Here is a 26,761-nt window from a genome sequence, read left to right on the forward strand (position 1 = left end):
GTTACTATGTTACATTTTGACTGCTACATTCAGAAAAGATTTGGGGACTGATGGAGGGGGGGGGGCGGAGGAGACGAGAGGATTATTTGTAATTTCCGCATTATCTCCGTATGTAGTAAATAGATTAATAGATGGTTCCTATTATTTATTTAATATCAGCTGTTCACAATGATGAAACACCGTGAAAGCGGAAGAGGGGAAGAAGAAGAAGGAGGAGGAGGTTTATTTTTCGTTTTCTTCATCGCACTCCTCCTTCACCCTCACCCTCATCCCCGCCTCCACCTCTCGCCCTCTTCCAGTCAGGGAAGTTTTTTTTTTGAGAGAGATCCGTTTTGTGTTTGTCCGTGTCGAATGTGAATGTCGCGTCCGTTTAAATAAGACGTATACATATTACCGAGCTGTTTTACGTGTGTGAAGTTTGTGTTTGTGTTTGTGTTTGTGTTTGTGTTTGTGTTTGTGTTTGTGTGTTGCCTCCGGTGTCCTCGTCACTGCCAGCGCGGCATGGCGCCGTGAAGCGGACAGCACCAATTGTCGAACCCTCGAACATCCTGACGAGACGAGGGATCCGGTGAACGGCGATTCGGCGGCGACAACGAGAAAAAGGGCCAAATCGAGAAAACTGCGGACGTCGGGGTTTTGGCGCTCAGAGGCTTCACATCCACCCAAGGAAGCTTGTTTTGCGGCCTGGTCAGGCTCTTCGTCCTCTAATACCGGGGATGGAGACGACGAGATCGGACGGAATGATGGAAGAAAGCGACGGCGACGTGTCGAACCTGTTCGCTCCGGACGGACAGCCTGAACGGTTGGTTAACGGTGAGCTGGACCTCGGCCTTGCTTCCAAGGTATAATTACCACACATACACACATACACACATACACATACATACACACATACACATACACACGCACACACACACACACATACACATACACATACACATACACATACACATACACATACACATACACATACACATACACATACACATACACATATATACACACACACATACATACACACATACACACATACACACATACACACATACACACGCACACACATACACACATACACACACATACACACACATACACACGCACACACATACACACATACACACACATACACACGCACACACATACACACGCACATACATACATACATACATACATACATACATACATACATACATACATACATACATACATACATACATACACACATACACACACACGTCGGAACACCCGATATTTGTTACGCAATGTTTCTCGTTGAAAGCGACCCGTGTGTTTCCTGCCGACGTTTTTTGGGGCTCGATGTGTGTGGAAGGATATTTCGGGTTCGAGACGAATTAAATCATTTTTAGAAGTTTCAAATTTATCAAACAACCCGAGTACGTGCGAAGCGGAGGGAGATTTTAAACGTCAATCCCGTATGATGTCTGTTTCTGTCTCTCCCCCCCCCCCCCGACACGTGTAACATTGTGACGTAATCAGAATGCCTTTGAATTGTTTTCTTCCGTGTCATGACGTCATAGTTGGCTCGTCAGCTCTGAGTCTGGGAGGTCGGTGGTTCCGATGGTTCCAATCCCAGCCGAGTCGTGCCAAGGATATTAAAAACAGCACATGCTGCTTCCTTGCTTGGTACTCGGCATTTAAAAAGGACAGAGCACGGACGAACAACTTGGCAAACCACCAAATGTCACCCTTGCTAAGAAACTTGTGTTGTGGTATTGAACATCAAATATGACATCAGTTTGCGTAATTGCTGCGCTTCTTTGTAAATGATTCTTTAAAAAATTTTTTTGTGTGTGTACATTGTTCCCCACTGTTTTGTCCTTCGCTCTCCCGCCTCTCGTCATGCGTTGTGTGTTAGCTCTCCTATGAGCCTCGACAGAGTCATTAGGAGATCTGTGGAAGGGAGAGGGATGGGGCGGAGAACATGGGGAATACAAGATGGACACAACTGGGACTTTCAGGAAGGAAAGCAGGGAATTTGAAGGAGGTGGGTTTGGGGTGGATGAATGGGGGTAGAAAAGATCGATGATTTGGATGGGGGAAGATAAGAGGTGATGGTGGTGAACAACTGTTTTGAAGGCCTGGACGGAAGAATGGGATTGGAGAGGGTGTGGGAGTTTATTCCAAAGGTGGGAAAAAAGAGGAATGAAAGGGTGAAGGTGAGCAGTGATTCGTGATTTTCGTCGTTTTACCAGAAAGTTGGTTGCTGGCAGACCTTGAGCACCCTGCTGAAATATTGGGCGGGGGGGGGGGGACGGGGCAGACATCTAAGACAGAGCAGAGTGGGGGGTGAAGCCAGAGAGGAGACTGTAGAAGACAGAAAAACCACCGACCTTCCTGCGGTGAGAAAGTGAGAGGCACAAAGACTCAGCTTCACCGCAGGAGATACTAATGATCCGAAATGCCTTGGCTTCTGCAGCGTGAAGCCGAGAAAGATGGGAGGCAGGATCACCAGTCCATAGGAGAGAGCAGTACTTCATCAGACTGTGGACGAAAGCTTTGTATGTGGTCAGGAGCTCAGGTGGGTCGAGGAAGGACTTTGCACAATGGAGGATTCCCAGTCAGCGACTGGCTTTGGTGGCCAGGTTGGAAATGCGGCTTTCCCTGGGTGCAAAACAGCCAAGCCATTTTCGATTTATATGATGTTCATCGATACAAACACAGAATTGGCGTATTTTAGTATGCTGAGAGGGCCATATATCAACAACGATCTCATGGCTGCATAAGAAGCACCATTCATGTAACTAATATACCCACCCTGCAATAGTATAGGATTTGATGGGCTGGAAAAATAGCCTCGAGGTTGGTACAGTTTACACTCGCCTTTGAGCTGTGTCGTTCACGTTCGAATTTCAGCCCTGCTACAAACTATCATCTGAGCGATTCACAGGCAGCGGTGGTTGGTGTTAATGTTTGTGTGTGCATTCATTTTTGTAGTGATTATTTATTCCTGTTTTATTCTAATTTGAATGCGGAAATGCTTTCTTTCTCCACCATTAGGATACTTAGAAAAGAGCCAAACGTGTGAGAAAACTCCTTGTAGTAATGCAAGAAAACCCTGTGCAATAAATGTCTTTTCAAGAAATGCAATCACTCAACAATGCATCACCGAGCATGCACAGAAAACCTCAGTAACATTGCTCAACTGATATGTCAGCCAATACCCATCGAATGTGTTGTGCAAATTTGCCTTTGAGATCCTTCGTCAATGCTGTTCAATAGGTTTGTATTAATTATTGAAGGAAAGTTACCACATACAATGATGTATGGTAATCAAACATCAGGCCTGGTCAGCCGGCTTTGAGAAATTCTTGAGTCATAAACATTCCCTGGCCAACCCCATAAGAATAACTGATGCAAGTAGTAGTAGCAGTAGTAGTAGTATTAGTTGTCATCAGACGTACACATACTCGTCTCTACGCAGTCTATCCTGGGTTTGAATCCTGACCCAGCTCTAAAATGTCATCCCAGTGTTTCACTCTTACTCTTCGCAAAAGATACGATGGAAACTTCTTATCAATGCTGGCAGAGAATATGCCCATGTTAATGTCTATCTGAAGGATGGCGTGCACACATTGATATATTGCCGCCTGCTGCAAAACACAAACATAGACTGTCAGGTTATAGTCGTGGTAGAGCATTTGTCATGTGATTCTCTGTGTTTTTTTCACCTTGATATCTTTTCTTTTCTGTTTTTCAATGTAACACCGAAATGACATTGGTGTTCCCTTCTAGCAATGTGGCAACCTCTGTTATATTTATTATATAATGAATATTACCATCCCTGTGGTTTCATGTTAAATTTTCTGTGCATTCAACAGTTTGTATTGGTCAGTCCTTCTGCTGAGCAATATGATAGACTGCAACAGCAGTTGTGGGAAAGATTGTGTGAGGGGCAGGGTGAGACCATATATGTTGCTGGACAAGGCTCTGGTAAACTGTCTATACTACTTTTTCTCATTTAACATGATTTCCTTGTGTGTACCCTCGCTTTCTTTTCCTGGATGCTAATTACTTGAAGTGATTTACAGATGGTTCAGAGTATGGTCTTGATGAGAATGACATGGCACCATCAGTTGCAACTCTACGCAGTCTTGCTGAGCAAAGCAATGCTGATCTCGTCTTGTTACGAGAAAGGGTCGAGGCCGCTGGCCATGTTCGCGAGTACTTCATAAGACGTCGAGTTCCGGACAGTGATTTTTTGGAAGTGCGGTAAGACTTTTGCACCGATCTGGCTTTATTTAATTGCTTTTTTTTATTTATTTTTAACCAGTATTTAAATATTTGAGGCTGGACTCGGTCGGGCCTGAGGCAATTTGGCTTTGTGGTAAATGTTTTTTTGTTGTTGCGTCTCTTACCTAAAATTTGCTTAATATTTGGTAGAATTTAGATCTTGAGAAACAAACTTTAGATTGATGCTTGCTATTGCAATTTTTGGATTGCAAAAATTGTTTAATTTTTTTTTTAATTTTTTTTTACATGACTCGTAAGCTTGGGCATCAATTGGTGGGGGATGAGGGGAGGGGGGGACATGTCCCACTCCCACCTTTTGGAGGAGAGCATGTTGATTGTCCCCCTTCTTCCCCACCCTCACTTTATTGGTCGAAAGACTAAAATTGTGTATACTCACAAAGGATTATGAAGCAGTTTTCCTTGCAATTGATTTAATATATTTCATGAAAAGTTTGAATGAGCAATTAATTACTTAGCAAGTGGAATATTAATACAAGTATCCCTTGATTTACGAATGCTCGGTTTGCGTTTTTTTATTACAACAAAACTGACTTTTTATGGCATGTGGTTTTTTTTCTCTTTACATTCGTCCCAGTGTTACGTAGGCACGGTGATTTATCAATGTGTGTGCTGTCCCTCTGTTGGATGTTAAACTGGGCGTCCCATCTCCCGGCATTAGTTGGTGGACCTTAAAGGTCTTTCTTCGCGAAGTGTAGACCAGCTATCGCTGGCACCATGGCCAAATTCCAAACTCCTGTCCTGACTTCCTGAGTTGAATTGGTGACCCGACTAGGATTGTAGCTTAGTCGCTGCTTCGGCAGCACCTCTGCTCTACATAGGGTATGGTACATGATAATGATGACACCACTGAATATAATAATAAGATTAATAACGAAAAAATATATTATACAAAATATCTGTTATGTGTTCTTCATAAATTGCGTGCAAAAGGAGCAAAACATTAACCTGTAACATTAATTAGACAGGAAATATATCTTTGTCAGTGAAACCGCTTAACCAATCAATGCAAAATTTAATTAATTGATCAACTACCCATGGGAAATATGGTTTGATAAAGATGACGTCATTGGTCATGTGGCCTGGCAGTCATATTGGATCAAAGAAAATTACACCCTAAAAAAAAAAAGTTGGCTCACCCCAAGTCCTTCTCAAGACTGTGCGGGGTATGTATTCTATGAATACCGTCTAGTTCTTTGAGAAATGAGCAATAAAAAAGAGCTGCAAGATATCGTCATGGTTACGTAAGACGTGCAGGAAGATGTGCAGTACTTGACATTGCTGACTAAGATCTCTTGGCACTTTTGCCCCAAGATTGGGTATCCTCTGAGTACCGTACAATTCTGTTATTCAACATTACAAAAAAATTACACAAACAAGTGAATTAGAAAAAAATTAATGGTAAATAACAAAAGCAATGAAGGGATGACAAACTACAATCTACAAAATGTTTTAAATAAGATTGGGATGATGTTGGTTTCGAGAGTAGCTCACAGTATTTCCATCACGTAGCGATCCCTACATCACTGCCTCCCGGCTATTGTCCAGCTAAAAGTACTAGAAGTTCCTATATTTCATTTCAGCATCAGTATAAGAAGCTCCTATATAATTACAGGGAGTTCTTGCAACTTCATTTGTCTTTCATACTTTTTTTTATATTAAGTGACACTAACCAATCACAAATGCTGTGATTGGAGATGTACATGCAGTTTGAAAGGAGTTGATGTTTATTTACTGGTATTAACTTTGTAGTCTCAGTATGTGGCTCCACGACAAGAGCAATCAAGTACTGTTGTAATCAATGGAGTGTTTGTAGAAGCTTGAAGCAATAATTGATGAAGTGTAAATGAGGCAGTGATGTAGGGATTGTTATGTGACTGCAATATTGTTAGCTACTGTCTAAACCAGTGATATTCGATATGTTTTGGAAGGGGGCCACTTTGCCGATAAGACATCAGTGTGAGAGCTGCCGCACCACTTGCAGGACTCCAAAATGGCTGCTGTTCGGCCCCGCCTCCACGTACTTTTTATTTTATTTTAATTTTGTTGTGGCTAACTTGGCCGCAAGCATAACTTTGTCTACTGCCATCTACTGATGTGATGTTACTGGAATGATTGGGCCTCATGAGGCAGAGGATATTTAAAGACTTTTCCCATTGTTCATTGTTTCATGGGTGTGTACTCGTCAGGGTTAAGGGGTTTTATTGAGTTGTCATTATAACTCTATTGCTTCTTTTGTTACCATTCCCCATGTACCATCATTTGTTTTAAATATTTCTGGTCTGGGGGTGAATTTTATCTGGAGTGATCGTCGTTGCAATTGGGCAAGTCCGTTTATGGGCTGATCGGGAATGGCAACCAACACCATATAACAAGTCCATGTCGTGCGCCTCACTGGCTACGCTCTGCCGTTAGAGACCAGGCGCGCGACACCAAATAGGCGCAACGCATAGGTTGACTCGGAAGTCCCATCAGCACGGTATCGTGATGGTGGACAAGTGATCTGGCTCGGGGCCATCGACTTGGTCGGACATGGTTGATGAGGTCCGCAAGGATTCGTATTGGGATGACCCGTGGCAGTAAAAATGTATTACAATTTCAACATCCAGTTATAACAGCTCCATGACAAAAATACTATTCATAAAAATACTTCATAGCCCTAAATGTGTTGTGTATATCTCTAACAATTTCCTCAAATTATATTATGTGTGGAATCAAATCAGTTTTGCCTGCATTTCTTCGTGTTCTCAGAATAAGCATGAGGTAATTGAAATTTAATAGAAAACGGGAAATTTAATATAAACTAACATTCAAAGTACACCTCCCCCATGCCAAATAAATAAATAAATCCTCCAACACGTGACATTGCCATGCAGCATGTGGAGACAGAATTGGGAGGGTGTGGTGTACTTCTGAGGTCAATATGTACAAATGATACTTACTCGCCATGCAGCAAATGGAGACTGATTTGGAGTGAGCGGTGTGTAATGATTGATTGATTCAGTGATTATTTCAGAATTGAAATAAATAAGTCGTAAAATAATTGATTTCTCGATAAATTGCCGAATAGCAACCCGAAGCAACCACTGTTTCATCCGAATCTGTAACTCTTTGAAAATTAAGCAATTCATTGAAAAATGAATAATTAATTGATGAATCAATAAATCAAAAATACCCTTTATAGCCAAATTGCTTGTTCACCGTCATGGCCAAGTGTCAGTTTCCAAGCTTAAAGGGTGTCCAAGATATTGCCCAAATGAGAAAGAAAATAAATAAGGAATTAATAAATCGCTAATAATTAAGTAATTAATCAATTAATTGATTGATCAAAAAAATTCTGTTTGTGCCAAAGTTCATCTTCACTTTTGGCCCCAAATTTCAGTTTCCTAGCTCAAAAGATGCCTGAGATATCGCCCGGACAACCAAATAAAACAAATGGAGTGAAAACTGAGTACTCCCTTCCTTCGGTGCCCAGCGATGACATCGTGCATCGCCTGGATATGGAGTTGGAAAGGAGCGATGTGCAAAATGCGCTGTTATATGTATTGTTACGGCTGTGGAAATTCGCAGAACACCATAAAGGTTCCTTAGATTAGCTATGCCAGTAAGTGAGTGCTCAGATAGCTTTCCCCACCGTTGTTTAGAGGGGATTCTTCGTGTTCACTGGGCTGCGACTCTTTGAGATAGCCGTTTTTCTTTATCTATCATTATTTTGAGCCATGCAAACAACAACCGCCACCAAGTATGCCACAACGCCAAGCACGCAACAAACCTCCACACAAACAACCGCCACCAACTACGCCACAACGCCAACCACGCTACAATAACCATCACAACAACAACCACCATCTTCACCACTACATCCGCTTTCGAACGCCATCCTCCACAGACCACGCTACGACGGTTTCCACGACGGAAACCGTCCGAGAACGTCAAACAAAGGCGCCAAGGAAAGAACTGCGACGACTCGTGGGTTTTACCGCCTTTTTTCTCCGAGGCTGGTGTGAAGGGAAAGGGGCAGGGCAGCTCGCTTCCGATTGCTGGATGGTCGGAGTGAGGGCACACCCCTTTTCGAGAAGCTTTTCGAAGGAAGGTGGAGCCGAAAACGGGGTGGGGCGAAGGGCGGAGCCCCGCGCTATAAAGAGCGGGACCGCATGCGAGGCTCACACTCTCTCCGTGGTTCATGCGTCTCTCCTGCCCTGTCTCCCCGGTGGTCCAGTTCTTCTTCTTCTTCCTCGCTGTGGTCCTGTGAGCGGCCTGTTTGTGGGAGGCCCGGAACCAGGCGCGACCACGCTGACGGTCGTGGGAGCGGGACGTCGCGACTCGCCGACCAGCGAGGCACCTTGAGGGTGCAGGTAACCGGCCACTGTCTCGCAGGACCCGTTCGGTCCTCCAGGTCCCGCGCAAAAATGGTCCCCGGACCCCGTCTCCCTCCCTGCCTAGGGGGAGGTCTTTCCTTTTGTTTTTGTATGCATGCTGTGGTGCCGTGTCCTGTTAAGTAACGACTGTATAAGTGACTGTAGATAATAATCGTATTCGGTGGTATTGCTTTTGTTTCTTGCTTGTACATTGCATGACTGCCTTGTTTGTGATGTGTGTGTAAATAATAAATGTCCTTGCTTGTGCAATGTATCCCGTTCGTTGCGTCCTCTATCCCCCATTGGAAATGCCATCTTGCATCGTGGAATAATTGGTTGGGTTTTAAACACCTGGTAAAGAGAATCGGATCCGTCGAGGTCGGCGATAATACCCGTTCGGTTATCGCTGTAGAACGGAACGGACCGCTTAAGCGGTTCGTGTCCCAAGCCGACCTGCGGCGAGGTACGGCCCCTCGGTAGGTTACCTGCGCGAGTACTTAGGTATTTCGATATTCGGCGAGTGACCCTATTTCGCGCGGGTAGAGTGCGGACTGGGCTGTGGTGAGGTTAAACTCCTACCCGTGACTGGTTTCTGGCGATAGTTCCAGGAGGGTCACGACTGAATTGTCCGTCCGGTGGGCGACGCGGTTGCTATTAGAGGTATGCGGCCGATCGCACGCCGGCGGGCGCGAATTCATAACACTGGTGTCTGGGAGTGAGATTCAAATCCATCCCGCCTCCAACTAAATTAACGGGAATCGGACCAGGGGTGTGCGAAGCATCCTCCCCATTCCTCCAAATTACGGGCATTTAAAAATAATTCCACGAAATAAGATGGCTTTTCAAGGCGAATGGGTGCCGGGGGTATTAGGAATGTGTTATAATGTGGAATCCATGGCCTGGGACGGTTCCTTTTGTAATTTTAATCCACGGGGAGCTCAACCCCATATACTGAGCACGGACTTTGCCGGCAAACAGAGTCTCACAATGGCGGCGCGATCGCACCTCGGCGCGGCACGGAGCGGGCGGCTATTTTTAGCGCAACGAACGGTGCGACACTAGGCGAGTGCCTTCAGTCACCGCTTCAAACCACGTGGTCGTGGCAGGCGGACATTGGCGGGCTTTGGAAACAATTGGAGGCAGAATGGAAAACCGAGCTCAAAAAGAAAAAAATGTGAACACTATTTGGAAATGAAACAACGAAAACGTGAGGTAGAAAAAGGCAATCAGGACAGAGAAAGCCTGGAGCAGGAGATAGAGAGAGGAGAGGAACATCTGAAGCGAGAGGTAGGAAGAGGCAATCGGGACAGAAAAAGCCTAGCAGAGAAGGTAAAAAGAGAACAGGAATATAAGGAACAACAAAAAGAAGAAGCAAGGTTGGAGTATAATGAGATGAGAGGGAAAATGGATGAAGAGAGAGAGGAAAAATGGAAAAAAACTTTTGAGATGCTGGAACACAAAACCAGAGAGAGGGAATTACAAGATGAGCTGAGGACGTTGAAAGAGGAAAGAACGACAGCAGAGAATGAAACGTCAAGGAACCACACTAAACAGATCAAACAGTTAGAAACCAAAGCAAGGTCAGAGTGTGCGGAGATGAGAAAAGAATTAGAAGAGAAAGCTTCTGAGTTACAGAAATACCAAAACAAAGAGACGGAATTACAAAACGAGTTGAGGATGGTGAGAGAAGAAAGAACGACGGCAGAGAATGAAACGTTAAGGAACCACACTGTACAGATCGAACAGGTGGAAGCGAAGGCCGGATTAAAGAATGAGGACCAAGAAAGGGTAATGAAGGAAGAACGAATGAGACAGGAGAAGGAAATCGGCCAATTGAAGAAAATAACGAGATTGCAGAATGAGGAACAAGAAATACAGTGGAATAAAAGACACAAAGAAGAATGAATGGGACAGGAAAAGAAAATCAGCCAACTGAAGGAAACCACGAGATTGCAGAATGAGGAACAAGAAAGACAGTGGAATAAAGAACAAGGAATGAGACAGGAGAAGGAAATTAGCCAATTGAAGGAAATAACGAGATTGCAGAATGAGGAACAAGAGAGACAGTGGAATAGAAAACAAAAAGAGTATGAATTTGAAACTGAACAACAAAAGAAAAAAAAATAGGTTGGAGTACGAGGAGAAAGTGAAGGAGCAAGGAAGGAAGCGGGAAGGAGAAATCAGTCAATTGAAGGAGACTAGAGGAACAGTGGGATGGGAAACAAAAAGAACATGAATTTGAGGTTGACCAATTGAAAGAAAAGGCGAGGCTGGAATGCGAGGAGATAGAGAAAGAACAACGAACGGAACGGGAAAAGGAAATGAGCAAATTGAAAGAAACGATGAGATTACAGAATGAAAAGCATGAGGAACAGTGGGAGAGAAAACAAAAACTGTACGAATTTGAAATTAACCAATTTGAGGAGAAAGCAAAATTGGTGTCCACGGAGATCGAAAAACTCCGGAAAGAGAACGAATAACTCAAAAAGGTCCGAGAGGATGAACGACTCAAAAGGAGCCAGGAAGTGGAACAGCGCAATAAGGTGGGATGTGTGATATCACCACAAGGAGCAATGTTGGTGGTGCAGGACTTGATCGACACCACTCGTCGGATGAAGGAACAATTAGGACCAACCCTAATAAAAGAGACACAAATAAGAATGGAAAAGAGGGAAGTAACAGGGACAACAAAGGAAATAGAAGTATCGCCAGAGACACGGGAGACGTGTAGGACGAGCCACGAGGTGACGACGGCAGAAATAATAGTTGAGACACAGGAGATAGAGGGTGAATTAGACGGGGTTAAGGACGAACACACACACACACACACACACACACACACACACACACACACACACACACACACACACACACACACACACACACACACACACACACACACACACACACACACACACACACACACACACACACACACACACACACACACACACACGTAGCGAGGATTAATGGGGGCGAGCTAGCAGAACGTGTTGTGACCCGGTGCGAGCAGCTGGATAGCCTCCTTCGGGAACGGAGGGAGACGCTAAGCTCCCTTGAAGCTGATCGCGACCAGGCGGGTTCAGTCGTATCAAGCGAGTTAGAGGGGGCGAGTGCTGTGGACAGGTGCACGTGCAGCTTGGGGGTATGGAGACCCCGGGACCCCTCGTGGTGGCACGAATCCCCAGTGTGGTTGTGCAGGTGTGTGTTTGCGAGTGTGCGGAGATACGTGCTTTTCAGCACGCGTGGTGTGCGTGGAACCACGCGTGTGGATGAAAGGATCTGTGTGAGTGAAGCACGGTGTGTGAGAGGGACAGCGTGTGTGAGGTCACTGTACGTGAGGGAGATGACTGTGGGCATGAGGGAGCACGCAGCCGCATCTCCAAGAGTGAGTGTCTGGAATGGTGTGTGAGCGTCGGAACACGCAGGTGTACGTGGGTGGAATGGAGACGGCGACAGAGGGACAAGGGCCGAGTAGTGGCCGTAGCTGTATTGGGGACTGCGCCGGGTTTGCACGGCGGCGAGCACGAGGTTCCTGCCGTGCAGCGCTTGAGGCGCCACGTGCGTGGCTACGCAGGTTAAACCCGGTCTGGAAACGCCCGCGGTAGATGTAGCCGATCCCGCGAACGGACAAAATGTAGGCTGGGAAATGGATTCAGACCGGATGGGTTCCTCACGCGAGCGTGTGTGTGAAGCTCCGACGGGCAGGGCACGTGTTCGTGTGGGGAACCCCTCGAAACGTGAGGTTTGTTTTTGATGCGCAGGGTGACGTTATGGCTGCACGTATAGTTGGAATCCGGCAGGAGGAGAATCCCTGCCGGATGGTACTGTCCGAGAAGGGATGAGGTGCATGAACAGCTGCCATGATGCCACGGGGAAAAAGCGCAGGTTGCGAGTTGCTGCGCTGATGCTGCGTATTTAAAAAAAAAAGAAAAAAGCAAGCCTCGCTTCGGGTGAACAGGATTCCCGGGCAAGGGGTGGAAGACCCCCTTGGCCTGGACACAGGAATACCACTAGTTAGGGGGAAGGGTTAGTGTTAGTTAGACCGGCTTCATGGGGGCAGGGGTAAGTCCTCATGGGGCCCGTGGAATGGATTAGATAGAGGGATTGTAGTCATATTTAGGAGGGGAAATGATTTTTGAGGATTTGGAGACATGGACAGACTTTGCATGTGTAGAGGGGACGTAGCTTAGCTACGTAGTGTTAAATGGAACGTGCTATAGTGTAAGGGATGACGAGGGAGCACGAGGTAGTTAGGGGATGTTGTGATCAGTGATGGAATGTGAGTTGAAGAGCGGAAATGTACTTGTTGAGTGAGTGAGGCCAGCGAGCTTGTGTGTATGGAGTGAATGTGCGATGAGTGATTGGGGGGAGGAGTGACTCCCACCCAAGGGACCCCGGGGTCAGAATAAGGTGAGTTAGGGGGTTAGTCAAATTGACAAAATGGAGGTAGTTTTGTTGGTGGGAATGTACGGGCTGGGAGCGTGGCTGCGAACGGTGAGTATCGCTGAGTGGGTACCCCACGCACCGGGCTAGTAGGCCAAGGGCCCATGGGGGGCCGGGATAGTGTAGTGGGCACGGGTGCGCTCGCATGATGCGGGGGCCCGGGGCGCCATATGCCATGGGGGCAGTGTACTGGGCACGGGCGACCCTCGGAAAGGAGCCCGGGGCGCCAGCCTGCCACGTGAGCATGGAGGGGGAGTTGCCAGGGAGGGCATTCCCCAGTTTAGGGAGCTGGTAGGCTCGGATGCAGTGTAGTGCCCAGGGGTGCCATCGTAGGAGAATCGGCAGAGGGTAGTTCCTGCCAAGGGAGCCACGCTGCCCAGCCACAAAATTGTGCGGGGGCATGAGTGTAAGGAGAGTAAGAAGGGGATGAAGAATCCTTGCGATCCTGGATAAGCGACCTTCCTGGATAAGAGACCCTCTGCATGATCAAGAGCTTGAGAGGCACAATAAAAACTGGAAGGCATGGCCCGGAATTTGAGAGGACACCAACACAGGCGACGGGAATCTTGGTTGTTAGAACTGGTAGTTTAAGCGAGAGGCGCTTCTTGAAAGCCCCGGGGTAGTTTAAGGAATAAATGGTTCGGGGAGATAGGAAGTGTACCCCTCCGCACCATCCATCCCTTCGCTCTCGTTGTGGGACGTTGGACCCACTTTGGGTAAAGATCGCTGAACTCTGAGGAGGCCATCCTGAGGCTTCATAGGGCCTCGACACAGGACGCCTTCATAGGGCCTCGACACTCTCCCTTATTCCCCTCCAGGAAGGGAACGTAGGGGTTGGGAGTAGGCTAGGAGACAGGAAAGGTTAGCCGGACAGAGACAGTAAAGGGGGTTAGGAGACGATTTATAGTGGGGGAAGTAAAAATAAGTGGGGGCTAAATTGATTTTTGACAAATTAAGGGAGTGGGTATGGACCGAGACAGGCAAAGGCGATAGGTTGGGAGGGAGGCAGTAGGGTAGGTCCGAGCCCGCCTCCAAGTGGCCAGCACCACCGCACTCCCTCCCCCAACCTCCATTTCAAGGCAAAAGGCTGGCCAACTTCATCTGCTGGCTGTGTTTACTACGAGGCCTGTGCTGGCCACGTCATCTGCTGGCTGTTGCTGCAAGGCCTGTGCCGGTCGGATCGTCTGCCGGCTGTTTTTGCTTCAAGGCCTGTGCCGGTCACTTCATCTGCCGGCTGTTTGCTACAATGGCCTTGCCATGCCATGCCTTGCCTGCCTGCCTTTGCCTTGGCCCCATGCCCAACAGCCCCCGTTCTGTTTTGCATTCCCCCCCCCCTGTTCATTACCATGTGCGCCAGGATCATCGCGCAAGCTGCAAGGACTGCCCTGTTGGCAGGCGCAACATGGGATTGCACTGGCGGCCCGTGCACCGCTTTTGGTCACTGCATTCATTTCAAAAGGGGGAGGCCTTGGACTGCGTATGAGCAGCCGGCCACATGCCCTGTCACCTGCAGTGGTTATGACTTGTTTTTCTCCACAGAGTCCATCGATCCTGGGCCATGGTGTAGTGTACAACTATAAGGTTAAGGTGTTAAGGTTTAAAGTGTAAATGTGTTTTGCGCCCCCGGTATGTGAGTCTTAGCGCCAGCAATTTATTTAAGTCATCTGTATGAGTGGGTTTGTTTAGTTGGTTACTCAGCCCGTAGGTTATTAGTTTTTTTGGGACATGAATACACTGAATGTCGCACTCAGGGATCCGAAGGTAAATCGTACTTGGGGAGAACTACACATGATGGCACACGAAAATTCGACGACTCGGGACGAGTCTGCAAAAAGGGGAGGGAGTAGTGTTACGGCTGTGGAAATTCGCAGAACACCATAAAGGTTCCTTAGATTAGCTATGCCAGTAAGTGAGTGCTCAGATAGCTTTCCCCACCGTTGTTAAGAGGGATTCTTCGTGTTCACCGGGCTGCGACTCTGAGATAGCCGTTTTTCTTTATCTATTGTTATTTTGAACCATGCAAACAACAACCCTCACCAAGTACGCCACAACGCCAAAGCACGCAACAAACCTCCACACAAACAACCGCCACCAACTACGCCACAACGCCAACCACGCTACAATAACCATCACAACAACCACCACCATCTTCGCCGCTTCCGAACGCCATCCTCCACGGTCCACGCTATGACGGTTTCCGCGTCGGAAACCGTCCGAGAACATCAAACAAAGGTGCCAAGGAAAGAACTGCGACGACTCGCGGGTTTTACCGCCTTTTTTTTCTCCGAGGCTGGTGTGAAGGGAAGGGGGCAGGGCAGCTCGCTTCCGATTGGTGGATGCATGGCGTGAGGCGGTTGGAGTGAGGGCACGCCCCTTTTCGAGAATCTTCTCGAAGGAAGGTGGAGCCGAAAACGGGGTGGGGCAAAGGGCGGAGCCCCGCGCTATAAAGGGCGGACCGCACGCGAGGCTCACACTCTCTCCGTGGTTCATGCGTCTCTCCTGCCCTGTCTCCCCGGTGGTCCAGTTCTTCTTCTTCTTCCTCGCTTGGTTCCTGCGCTCCCGGTCCTGTGAGCGGCCTGTTGGTGGGAGGCCCGGAACCAGGCGCGACCACGGTGACGGTCGTTGGAGCGGGACGTCGCGACTCGCCGACCACCGAGGCACCTTGAGGGTGCAGGTAACCGGCCACGGTCTCGAGGGACCCGTTCGGTCCTCCAGGTCCTGCGTAAAAAAGGTCCCCGGACCCCGTCTACCTCCCTGCCTATGGGGAGGTCTTTCCTTTTGTTTTTGTATGCATGCTGTGGTGCCGTGTCCTGTTAAGTAACGACTGTATAAGTGACTGTAGATAATAATCATTCGGTGGTATTGCTTTTGTTTCTTGCTTGTACATTGCATGACTGCCTTGCTTGTGATGTGTGTGTAAATAATAAATGTCCTTGCTTGTGAAATGTATCCCATTCTTGCGTCCTCTATCCCCCATTGGAAATGCCATCTTTCATCGTGGAATAATTGGTTGGGTTTTAAACATCCGGTAAAGAGAATCGGATCTGTCGAGGTCGGCGATAATACCTGCTCGGTTATCGCTGCAGAACAGAACGGACCGCTTAAGCGGTTCGTGTCCCAAGCCAACCTGTGGTGAGGTACGGCCCCTCGGTAGGTTACCCACGCGAGTACTTAGGTATTTCGATATTCGGCGAGTGACCCTATTTCGCACGGTTAGAATGCGGACTGGGCTGTGGTGAGGTTAAACCCCCACCCGTGACTGGTTTCTGGCGATAGTTTCAGGAGGGTCACGACTGAATTGTCCGTCCGGTGGGCGACGCGGTTGCTATTGGAGGTACACGGCCAATCGCACGCCGGCGGGCGCGAATTCGTAACAGTATATAAAGCTGTTGTAAACTTCCCCCTCAAGTGTGTGTCTAAAACCGCATACCCTTTTTTCTATTCTATTCTATGATTTGTATTGTTCTCTTATTTGTAATCTTTCCTGAGTGTTCTTTTATAGTGTCCAATAGACCGTCGGCACGAGTTTGGGCGGGAAAGCTGCCAGAGCAGTGAAACCTGCCAAAAGTACTAGGTGATAGGTCGAGAGAGGGTCAGCCCCACCCACAGATTGGGTGACAAACCAATAGTGGCCAAGCAAGGCTAAGTGCATCACAAAATCTGGCGGAGATCGAGGGTATAAAAGGCGTGTCTGGTTCGGGTTAGGAGATGAGGAAGGGAGTTTAGCCACGGAGCTTGTGCAAGTTCATCGTCGGGGTTCCCCCACAGAATGGACTTTGCAGCACAGCTGACAGCCATGCCCCAACCCAAGCAAACCTTGCCCATTCTGCTCGCTCAGGTCACGGCCTGAGACGTTCCACAGAAGTTGTGTCGCCTTTTGTACCTCGCTGTGTTCTGCCAAACGCAGCTTCTGGTATTCAGTCCTGTCTATTTGTATCTATCATCTGTTCACTGAGTAATGCATGCGGCCTTAAGGCTTCAGTCCATGAGGTTATTGTCAGGTCAGGCCAGATCAGATCTGTGACTTGCTACAGGTATCATGTAAACCTGTACTAACCTGTTCCATGGTCAGGTTGTCGGTGACTAAACAGTCTCCCCCACCAGGTTTTCTGGTGAGGAGGGTGTTTGGATATGGACACCCAGCAGGATTAAAAACAAAACCTGTCAAAGGGCGGAGGAGCTCCTTGTGAGCCAACGGCCATCCCTATCTTGTGCCCAACTGTGTCTGTGGACGTCCTCCTGCAGTTGGGTTAGTTCTTATTCGGAGGTTGGTGGCAGGATTTGCACCCCGGCCACTGTAAAACCCTTCATTCCACAAAGCATTCTCGAAGCAAAAAAAAATCTGAAAACCCACTCTGTGGGAGTACCTCCTGTGCAACTTCCATTCGCAGGGCAGCTCACTGGATGACGGGATTGGGGCAAAGCCTTCGGGACCCCCAATCTTTGATGATAGAAGGGAAACCACGGGGTAACATTCCCGGGTCAGATTGCGGGAGAGTGTGTCGGATTGGTGCTGAGGTGTCGTCCACCAGACGGCGGTCTCCTTGGGTTAACTAGAGGCGGTCCCTACGGGTGGGTGCCTGGAATGTACAATCCCTAAGAGAGGATGATCACCTGTCTGTTATCATCTGAGCTCGTGTTTGGACATCGGTATTGCAGCACTCTCTGAGGTTGGGAGACCGGATTGCGGTGAGATCATGGCAGGTCGTTACACCTCCTATTGGTCTGGTCGCTCTGATGGTTACCATACTCAAGGAGTTGCTGCAGCTGTGTCCAATAAGCTGACTCCAGTGATAACTGAGGTTACACCGGTCAACGAGTTTATTTTGAGACAGGTTTCGTCACTCCTTTGGTGTCATTTCCTTGGTCTCTGTTTATGCTCCGACTGAGGAGAGTGATCTCACCGTGAAGGATGCATTCTCTGCCACGCTCGAGTCTGTGGTTGATTAGTGCCCCAGGTGAGATACACTTCTAGTCTTGGGAGATTTCAATGCATCGACTTGAACTGATAGGGATGGTTATGAGATGTGTGTTCTTCCCATGAGTCTGGAACTGTGAACCTGAATAGCACTAAGTTCCTTGACTTAAGAAGAAGTCATGGACATAGGGTGGCTGATTCATGGTTTCAGTGCCCACAAGCTCATCGCTGGACTTGGGATTCCAATGCTGGCGGTGTGGCAAAGGAGATTGACCATGTGCTTGTTGATGGTCGCTGGAGAATGATCCAGAACTGCAGGGTCTACCGGAGTGCTCAGTTCCTCAATACTTACCACCGGCTTGTTGTAGCAACTCTTAAGTTTCACCTTAAATCAAGGAGAATGGTACCATCCCTGCCTCGGCTGGATGTTTGCAAGCTCAAGGATGAGAGGGTAGCTGAGGAGTTTGCGAACAATCTGAGTGGGAATGTGGCAGGTCTGGGTGCTTTGGGAGGTCCTGAAGAGTTGTGGAGTGCCTTCAAGACCACCGTCCTTGATGTTGCCGGTGGATGTCTTGGAACTCACCGTAGGGCGAAGAAGAATTTTGTCTCTCAAGGGACACTGGATACCATTGACCATAGTCGCAGGGCCAGGTTGAATGGCAGTGCTGAGCTATTCAGGGAGCTGAGGCGAAAAACTGTATGTGCACTAAGGGTGGACAAGGAGGCCTATGTGCGAGGAATCTGTGAGGGATCGAGCATCACCTGTGGTCAAGTGATTCTCGTCCTGCTTACAGGGGAATTCGCGCATTGCGTTCATCCAAGCCCATCCCTTGGAGCACTGCAGTTAGAGCAGAGAGTGGTAGGCTCTTGACAGAGGAGTCCGAAGTGAAGGCCCGCTGGGCCGGTTACTTTGAGCAGTTGTACCATACTGATCCACCAGCTGTCGATATGGACGTCAGGGGTGTTGCAATCACTGTTGCTGACCTTCCAATCAACTGTGGTCCACCTTCGTTTGTGGAAACACAGGCTGTGGTGAACGAGTTGAAATGGGGTAAAGCTCCATGGATCTGTGGTATCCCTGCTGAACTTCTCACGGCTGGTTGAAATGCTGCACTCATGTCGTTGCATGCAGTTCTGTGCTCTGCCTGGAACACAGGCATCATCCCAACTGTCTGGAAGAGGGGCCTTGTTGTCCCTCTCTGGAAAGGGAAAGGTGATCGCCAAGACTGCAACAACTATTGAGGGGGTGACGCTGCTCTCAGTGCCGGCAAAGTCTTTGCTCGGATAATTCTTGATCGGGTTCGCCACCATCTGCTTGAGCACCAGCATCCAGAGCAGTCAGGCTTTACACCAAAGAGGTCAACGATTAACCGTATCCTTGCTCTTCGGGTCCTCACCGAACGCAGACGAGAGTTTTGGCAGGGGCTGCTTGCAGCCTATGTTGATCTCTGTAAAGCGTTTCATTCAGTGAATCGGGATGCCCTCTGGAGGATTCTTGGTCTTCTTGGGGTGCCACCAAAACTGATCGATCTGATGTCTGAACTGCACTCTGGTACTGGGAGTGCTGTGAGATGTGGTGGTACTATTTCTGACTTATTTCCAGTTGTTACTGGAGTTTGTCAGTTGTGTGAACTGGCCCCCACACTTTTCAGCACTTGTATGGACTGGATTCTGGGGAGGATGTCAGAGAGATCAAGCTGTGGTGCATCATTTGGGAATGTGAAAATCTCTGACCTTGATTTCGCAGATGATGTAGTCATCTTTGCGGAGACTTTAGATATCCTTTTGGGGGCTCTTGAGGTGCTGAATGAGGAGTCGGAGCTGCTGGGATTACGCGTTTCCTGGGTCAAAACTAACATCCAGGCTTTCAATGCCATTTTGGATGCTGCTATCTTGCCTGTACCTGCTTGCGGTGAGGATGTTGAGGTCGTGGGGAGATTCACTTACCTTGGCAGTGATATTCATCTCTCTGCTGGCTGTGAGTCGGAGGTCAACGGACGTCTGGGTCGGGCCTGGGGAGTCATGGATTCACTGGATCATGGGGTGTGGCGCTGCCGGTACCTGTGTGGGAGGACGGAAGTCCGAGTCTTCAGGTCCTTGGTGCCTCCAGTCTTGCTCTATGTATGTGAGACTTGGACTCTGACCAGGGATCTGAGACGGAGACAATTCCTTTGGTACCAGGTCTCTTCGGAGAATCCTTGGCTATCTCTGGTCGGACTTTGTGTCAAACGAGCGGTTGCTGAGAGAGAGCTTCAAATGAGATTTGTTACCTGCATAGTCCGTGAGCGTCAGCTGTGGCTGTATGGACATGTGGCTAGTTTTCCTGACGCTGATTCTGCTCACCAGATTCTCTCAGCGAGGGATTTTCGTGAGTGGAGGAGGCCAATGGGCCGACCACGTGCCTCGTGGTTTCAGCAGGTTGATCGGCATCTCAAGGAGATGGGTATGGGCCAGGCATCTGCCTGGGGGATGGCCAGATGGAGGCCCTTTGAGTACCGACGGAAAGTGAACGCAGCGACTCGCTGCTCTGGCGCATGCTCCCATACCTGAACTGACCTTGAGGTTTTCATTTGTTCGTTGAGTCAAGGGTGCGTACAGGTTTGGGGAGGGGTCAATGCACTTTCACTCCCTTGGTCTCTTGTGAATTTGAGTGTTGCTGATCGCTTTTAGAATTATACATGTCTGTTGAAGGACATATTGGGTTCAGTGGATCGCGCCAGGATGGGACCGTGCCTGGGCCAGGTAATTTTTCTCAGTCACCATTAGAGTAATGGTTGCATGGCACCGATCAGGGTTACGCATCGACTGGCTCGATGGCTCCATTGTAGTATAGTATCTTGGCAAACAGGCCTGTGATTTGACTCAGAGTGATAAAATCAGTCATCAGTCATGACCACTTTGACGTGATTTGTCTGTATTCAGACTGGGCAACTGGCAGACCCGACGGCTGTAACAATGTGTTAGCATTCCTGCTATGATGAATTTTGATGTGTGAACAGAGACATGACAGAAGTACATAGACACCTTAAATTTATTCACTTAATCTATATAACGCAGTTTTACTTGGTGATTTGTTCGAATATTCAACAATTTCTTTGCAGAAATGAGTTCCTTGGTCTTGTAAGACGATTAACTCTGCCTTGAACCCAGGGAGCACACAAACTTCCGATTTTCAAAGAGGACGAATTGTTGAACATTTGGAAGGTGGAGTCATCCAGCTTCAGATAGCTCAGAACCTTGGTATTCTGCTTTCTACAGTCAATCGGGTGATTGTACAATTCACTAGCGAAGGCAAGGAATCCACAGCTTCCCTTTCTGGTCAATCTGGGCCCTCAGAAAGGTGTCTTTGAGCTGTCAATCGATCCATTGAGAAAACTCCTATTGCAAGACAGCAGATTTTGCAGAGGAGGTCCAACTTAGCTCATGAACTGCCGTGTGGTACTTTCATCAACTGGGCTATTATGGGAGAGCAGCTCGGAGAAAAACCTCTTCTTCGACCAGCCAACATTCAAAGGAGAAAGAAGTGGGCTGATGAGATGGCCACCAGACTCTTGGAATTTTGGCAAACTCATTTTTTTCAGATGATTCCCAATTTGCTCAATTTCCTGACAGTGGACGCGTATGGGTCTGGAGACTTCCCAGTCAAGAGTTCTCATTGAACCGATTGCAGCCAACTATCAAACATTGTGGTTTTTCAGTGACTGTGTGAGGAGCAATCTGGAGCGTTGGTTGGTCAGAGCTTGTGGAGTGTGTTGGCAATATCAACTCTACGACACACATTTCTATCCTTGAGGATGGACTTCTCCCTGTCTTCTCTACTGGTCAGATGGTCAAAACAACTCTGTTCATGAAAGATGGAGCTCCATGCCACACTGCAAAAAAGACCAAAGAATGGCAGGACAGAAATGGGATCAAGCGACTTCCATGGCCAAGTCTGTCTCCTGACATGAATCCCATTGAACACTTCTGGGCCATATTGGATCGAGCTGTGCGGAAAAAGCCCAGGAAACCAACATCATGGGCAGAATTGCGAACCTGTTTGCGTGAAGCCTGGGCAGAAATCTCACAAGAGAAAATTTTGGAACTCGTTAGTTCTATGCGTGAAAGAGTAAAAGCATTGAAATCTGCAAATGGCAAGTCTACCAAATACTCGTGCATGTCCTAAAATGGATCAAATGTACTTCAGATGTTAAATAAATAAATAAATTATTTAACAATCATGGTGTCGTATTTACTTCTGTCATGTTTCTGTATGTGTACGTTTTCATGAGGAACTGCTTGGTCGGTCACGCAGCATGCTCTCTTGGCACATCGAGGTTTGAGATGCTTTGTGGGACAAAATTATGTGATCTCTTGCCTTCTTTTTGAAAATTACAACTAAGCGTCACATCAGTTTTATTAACATCATGTTGCGTTTTCCTCTTTTTACAACAGTGTTTGCTAAGCATCTGACAATTAATAAAAATAGTTTCCATTTTTTTTAGCGTACCACTTTGTGTTCACCTTGTTTTGTTGTTTTCTTTTTATCTTGATCAGGGTGGCTGTGGTGGGAAATGTGGATGCAGGCAAGTCAACACTATTGGGTGTGCTCACCCACGGTGAACTTGACAATGGGCGGGGTGTTGCACGCCAAAAGCTCTTTCGGCACAAGCATGAACTGGAATCGGGGCGTACGAGCTCAGTTGGCAACGACATCCTGGGCTTTGATGGACTTGGCAATGTCGTTAACAAACCAAATGCACACGGCAGTGGCCAGGACTGGACTGAGATCTGTGAAAAATCCTCCAAGGTCATAACATTCATTGACCTGGCAGGACATGAGAAATACCTCAAGACGACAGTGTTTGGCATGACTGGTCACTTACCAGATTTCTGCATGCTCATGGTTAGTGTCGCGAGAATGTTTTGTTTTCTAATTCATTTTCTTGGCAAATTAAAGTGCAGGTGATATTAATTATCGACTTCTAATATTTTCAGTGGCCAAAATTATTTACACCACCTCGTAGGTGGTCGTCCAGGGAACATTTTTGGCACAAGATTTATTTTATTTTATTTGAACTAATGAATCTGCGAGCTTGGTCTGATGCTTGATTGGCCACAGAAGATTGGAATTCGGCCATGGTACTGGTGATAACTTGCCTTCTTTGGTGAAATAAACTTGGGGGATTTTTTAATGTCAACCAACCAATCCTGCCAGATGGGTCATCCGGCTTCATGTCCTTCCGATGGACTTGCGTATAGTCCTCTGTGCGAAACACCCGAGTGACTTTATTAGTGGGCCAATATTCAAACCCTGGTTACACAGCTTAAAGCTGAGCGTGCATACCTCCAAGCTATCCTGCCAGCCGAGGTGAGATGAATGAGAGTTGTCAGAATAAACACAGTAAAACATTGCTATATTAGAGCAATTTGGTTGTGTTCAAGCTTTCGTTATTTTTCCTAACAATGAGGTGTGTGTGTTGTAGTGTTGTAGTGTTGTAATTTTTCAGTGTTCCATGGTAATACTAGAATGGCTGAACAGTTTGTTTTGTAGCCCTCGGCTGGATCTGGATCCGGACCTGAACCAAAACCTAAATGGCTTATTCTTGTTACCGACCCAACTCTTCCACCAAGTTTTGTCATAACCCGTCCAACTTTTGAAATATCGTGCTACAAATCGTTTTTGGCCTTATCTATCAATGGTGAAGAATCACTTAAAAATTCCAGTATCCAGATCTTTACCAAAATTCAATCAATTTGTCTTTTGCATGCACCCAACCTCTCTGACAAATTTCGTCCAAATCCATCCATAACTATTGGAGATGTCCTGCTCACAGACAAGGGTGAAAGCACAAGTTTCATCCACCTTCACTAGCGGAGATAATAAAACCTTCAATTAACTTGTGACTTACACACTCAGTGAAATGAATCACCCCGCTGTACTGAATGTCCCATCTTGAAAAAGAAACATACTCTATATAATCGCATGTTGTAAAATTTAAGATCACACTTGCACATTGGAGTACCTTGTGTAGATGTTCGGAAGCATGTCACCTGATTTTCAGAATGTGAGTGTAATCTCTTGTGCTTGTTTGCTATTGCTGCAGCTCCCATGCTGCTGATCCAGTCTTTTATACAAACTGCTTGCTTTGTTTGGCTTGCTGTGGTGTACTGTGCACAGGTTGGGAGCAATGCTGGCATTGTGGGTATGACGAAGGAGCATTTGGGACTTGCCCTTGCACTCAGTGTTCCAGTATTTGTGGTGGTCACCAAGATCGACATGTGTCCACCCAATGTGTTGCAAGGTCGGTACATCGATGGCGAAGTTGAACATTAAGGTTCTTGTGTTCCTGCCCTGCTCCTCAGTTGGTTTGAAATTGAAGTGTTTATGGATGTGCAGCATATTTTATAGTTTGTATTTATTATGAAAGGAGGTTGCAAATTCCATACAAATAAAGTACAAGTTAAGATTTGCTGAAGATTATCTATCGTCTTTAAAAATAGATGCATACTGGGACCAACTCGCACAAATCCCCTTGTTTTTGACTTCAACGTAATGCTTGAAAGGTGGAGGGGGAGATTTCATCAGCTCAACGATATAATACAGTTTACAATTAATGTAATCTATAATTGTGTGTGTGTGTGTGTCCTCCATAACTCCAAAACCATGAAACCTAGCAGCCTGAAACTTTGCATGCATACGAAGGGAACCCCAAGGAAGTGCATGAGTGAAGAATTGCTTGTTTGAGTTAACTAAAACACCCCTTTTGAAGATGATTAACAGCCTTATTTAATTATCCTTTATAAAGGCGTCATCCTTGGTCAGCCCTATATCAGCTTGCTGCTGGGGTCTTAAATCAGCATTTTTTTTTTGGCCGATTCAAACATCTACTACATGGCCAAAAGTATAGGGACACCAGCTCGTCCAACATCTCATTCTAAAATCATGGGTATTAATATGGAGTTGGTCCCTCCTTTGCTGCTATAACAGCCTCCACTCTTCTGGGAAAGCTTTCTACTAGATGTTGGAACATTGCTGTGGGGAATTGCTTCCATTGAGCCACAAGAGCATTGGTGAGGTCGGGCACTGATGTTGGGCGACTTAGGTCTGGCTCGCAGTCGGCGTTCCAATTCATCCCAAAGGTATTCGATGGGGTTGAGGTCAGGGCTCTGTGCAGGCCAGCCAAGTTCTTCCATACTGATCTCAATAAATCATTTCTGTATGGACCTCGCTTTCTACATGGCGGGGGGGGGGGGGTCTATCTTCAGCATTGTCATGCTGAAGCGGGAAAGGGCCTTCCCCAAATGGTTGCCACAAAGTTGGAAATGCAGAATCATCTGGAATGTCATTGTATACTGTAGCATTAAAATTTTCATTCTCTGGAACTAAGGGGCCAAGCCCGAATCATGAAAAACAGCAACAGACCATTATTCCTCCTCCACCGAACTTTACAGTTGGCACTATGCATTTGGGCAGGTAGCGTTCTCCTGGCATCTGCCAAACCCAGATTAGTCTGTTGGACTGCCAGATGGTGAAGCATGATTCATCACTCCAGAGAATGCATTTCCACTGCTCTAGAGTCCAATGGCGGTGACATTTACACCACTCCAGCCAACTCTTGACATTGCGCATGGTGATCTTCGGCTTGTGCGTGGCTGCTCGGCCATGGAAACACATTTCATGAAGCTCCCGACAAACTGGTTGTGCTGACATTGCTTTCAGAGTCAGTTTTGAACTCGGTCGTGAGTGTTGTAACCGATGACAGATGATTTTTCTGCACTGCGCACTTCAGCACTCGGCGGTCCTGTTCTGTGAGCTTGTGTGGCCTACCACTTTGCGGCTGAGCTGTTGTTGCTCCGAGATGTTTCCACTTCACAATAACTACACTTACATTTGACCAGAGCACCTCTCGCAGAGCAGAAATTTGATGAATTGACTTGTTGGAAAGGTGGCATTCTATGATGGTGCCACGTTGAAAGTCACTGAGCTCTTCAGTATGGCATATTCCACTGCCAATGTTTGTCTATGGAGATTCCATGGCGTGTGCTTGATTTCATACACTTGTCAGCAATGGGTGTGGCTTAAATAGCTGAATCCACTCATTGGAAGGGGTGTCCGCGTACTTTTGGCCATGTAGTGTACCTTGCTTTGGAAACGATCTATTCTCACAGATGAATTAAAGTACATAAATCGAAATATTACATCTGATTTGAGATTTGAATCTGATGGTCTAAATAAGTGTCAAAATCTGAAAATTTTAACAAATTAGTGATATTTATAACTTGTATTTATTACCCTAACATTTGACTGTCAATAGGAGGGATTTTCAATTTTTTTTAAAGTTCAATTTAAATTCTGTTTTCACTTTTCACAGTCACTGAGGTTGGTCAACACTTTGTTTTCATAAAGTTTGTAAAAATCACATTTTATGCCGTTTGCATGTAGTGTACTGTACATGGGTAGCGATTGCTGATTTGATTCCATTGGCCTCTGAAATCCATTGGCTTCCACTCGGCCTCATGCGTTTACTTTTTTAAAGTTAAATTTAAATTCTGTTTTTACTTTTCACAGTCGCTGAGGTTGATTAACACTCGGTTGCATAAAGGTTTTGAAATTTGAATGTTTTGTATCCTCGGTCTGAGTGGAATGCATTGCACCGAGGGGAGGCTTCCATCCCCTCTCATGCTGCCTCACGAGGCTATCTTAAGTTCTGTTCGATCTCTGTTTTCACTTTTGGGACCTTCTGGTGCGGCTACAGTCTTAACGTAGGTAATTTTCGTAAAATCCGAG

The 26,761-nt window shown here is 46.9% G+C and overlaps 1 protein-coding gene across 5 annotated transcripts in view; it reads left to right on the forward strand.

The window, feature by feature from the left end:
• Positions 1-210: 210 nt before the first annotated feature.
• The window catches only part of GTPBP1 (GTP binding protein 1), a 127,468-nt gene continuing 100,917 nt past the window's right edge, over positions 211-26,761 (forward strand). Inside the window, exons 1-5 of one of the 5 annotated variants that reach the window (XM_085887087.1) lie at positions 213-842; positions 3,840-3,951; positions 4,050-4,230; positions 22,528-22,876; positions 24,152-24,275. In XM_085887087.1, coding sequence (XP_085743213.1) covers positions 717-842; positions 3,840-3,951; positions 4,050-4,230; positions 22,528-22,876; positions 24,152-24,275 — 892 coding nt within the window. In that variant the 5' untranslated portion in view covers positions 213-716. Of the gene's footprint in view, positions 843-3,839; positions 3,952-4,049; positions 4,231-22,527; positions 22,877-24,151; positions 24,276-26,761 lie in introns of all 5 variants that reach the window. The other 4 variants (XM_085887092.1, XM_085887098.1, XM_085887097.1 and 1 more) reach the window with 4 other exon arrangements.

Source organism: Eptatretus burgeri, chromosome 1 (assembly GCF_056783735.1).
Source record: "Eptatretus burgeri isolate ZD-2024b chromosome 1, Ebu_testis_v1, whole genome shotgun sequence".
In the NCBI taxonomy this organism is placed as follows: domain Eukaryota; kingdom Metazoa; phylum Chordata; class Myxini; order Myxiniformes; family Myxinidae; genus Eptatretus; species Eptatretus burgeri.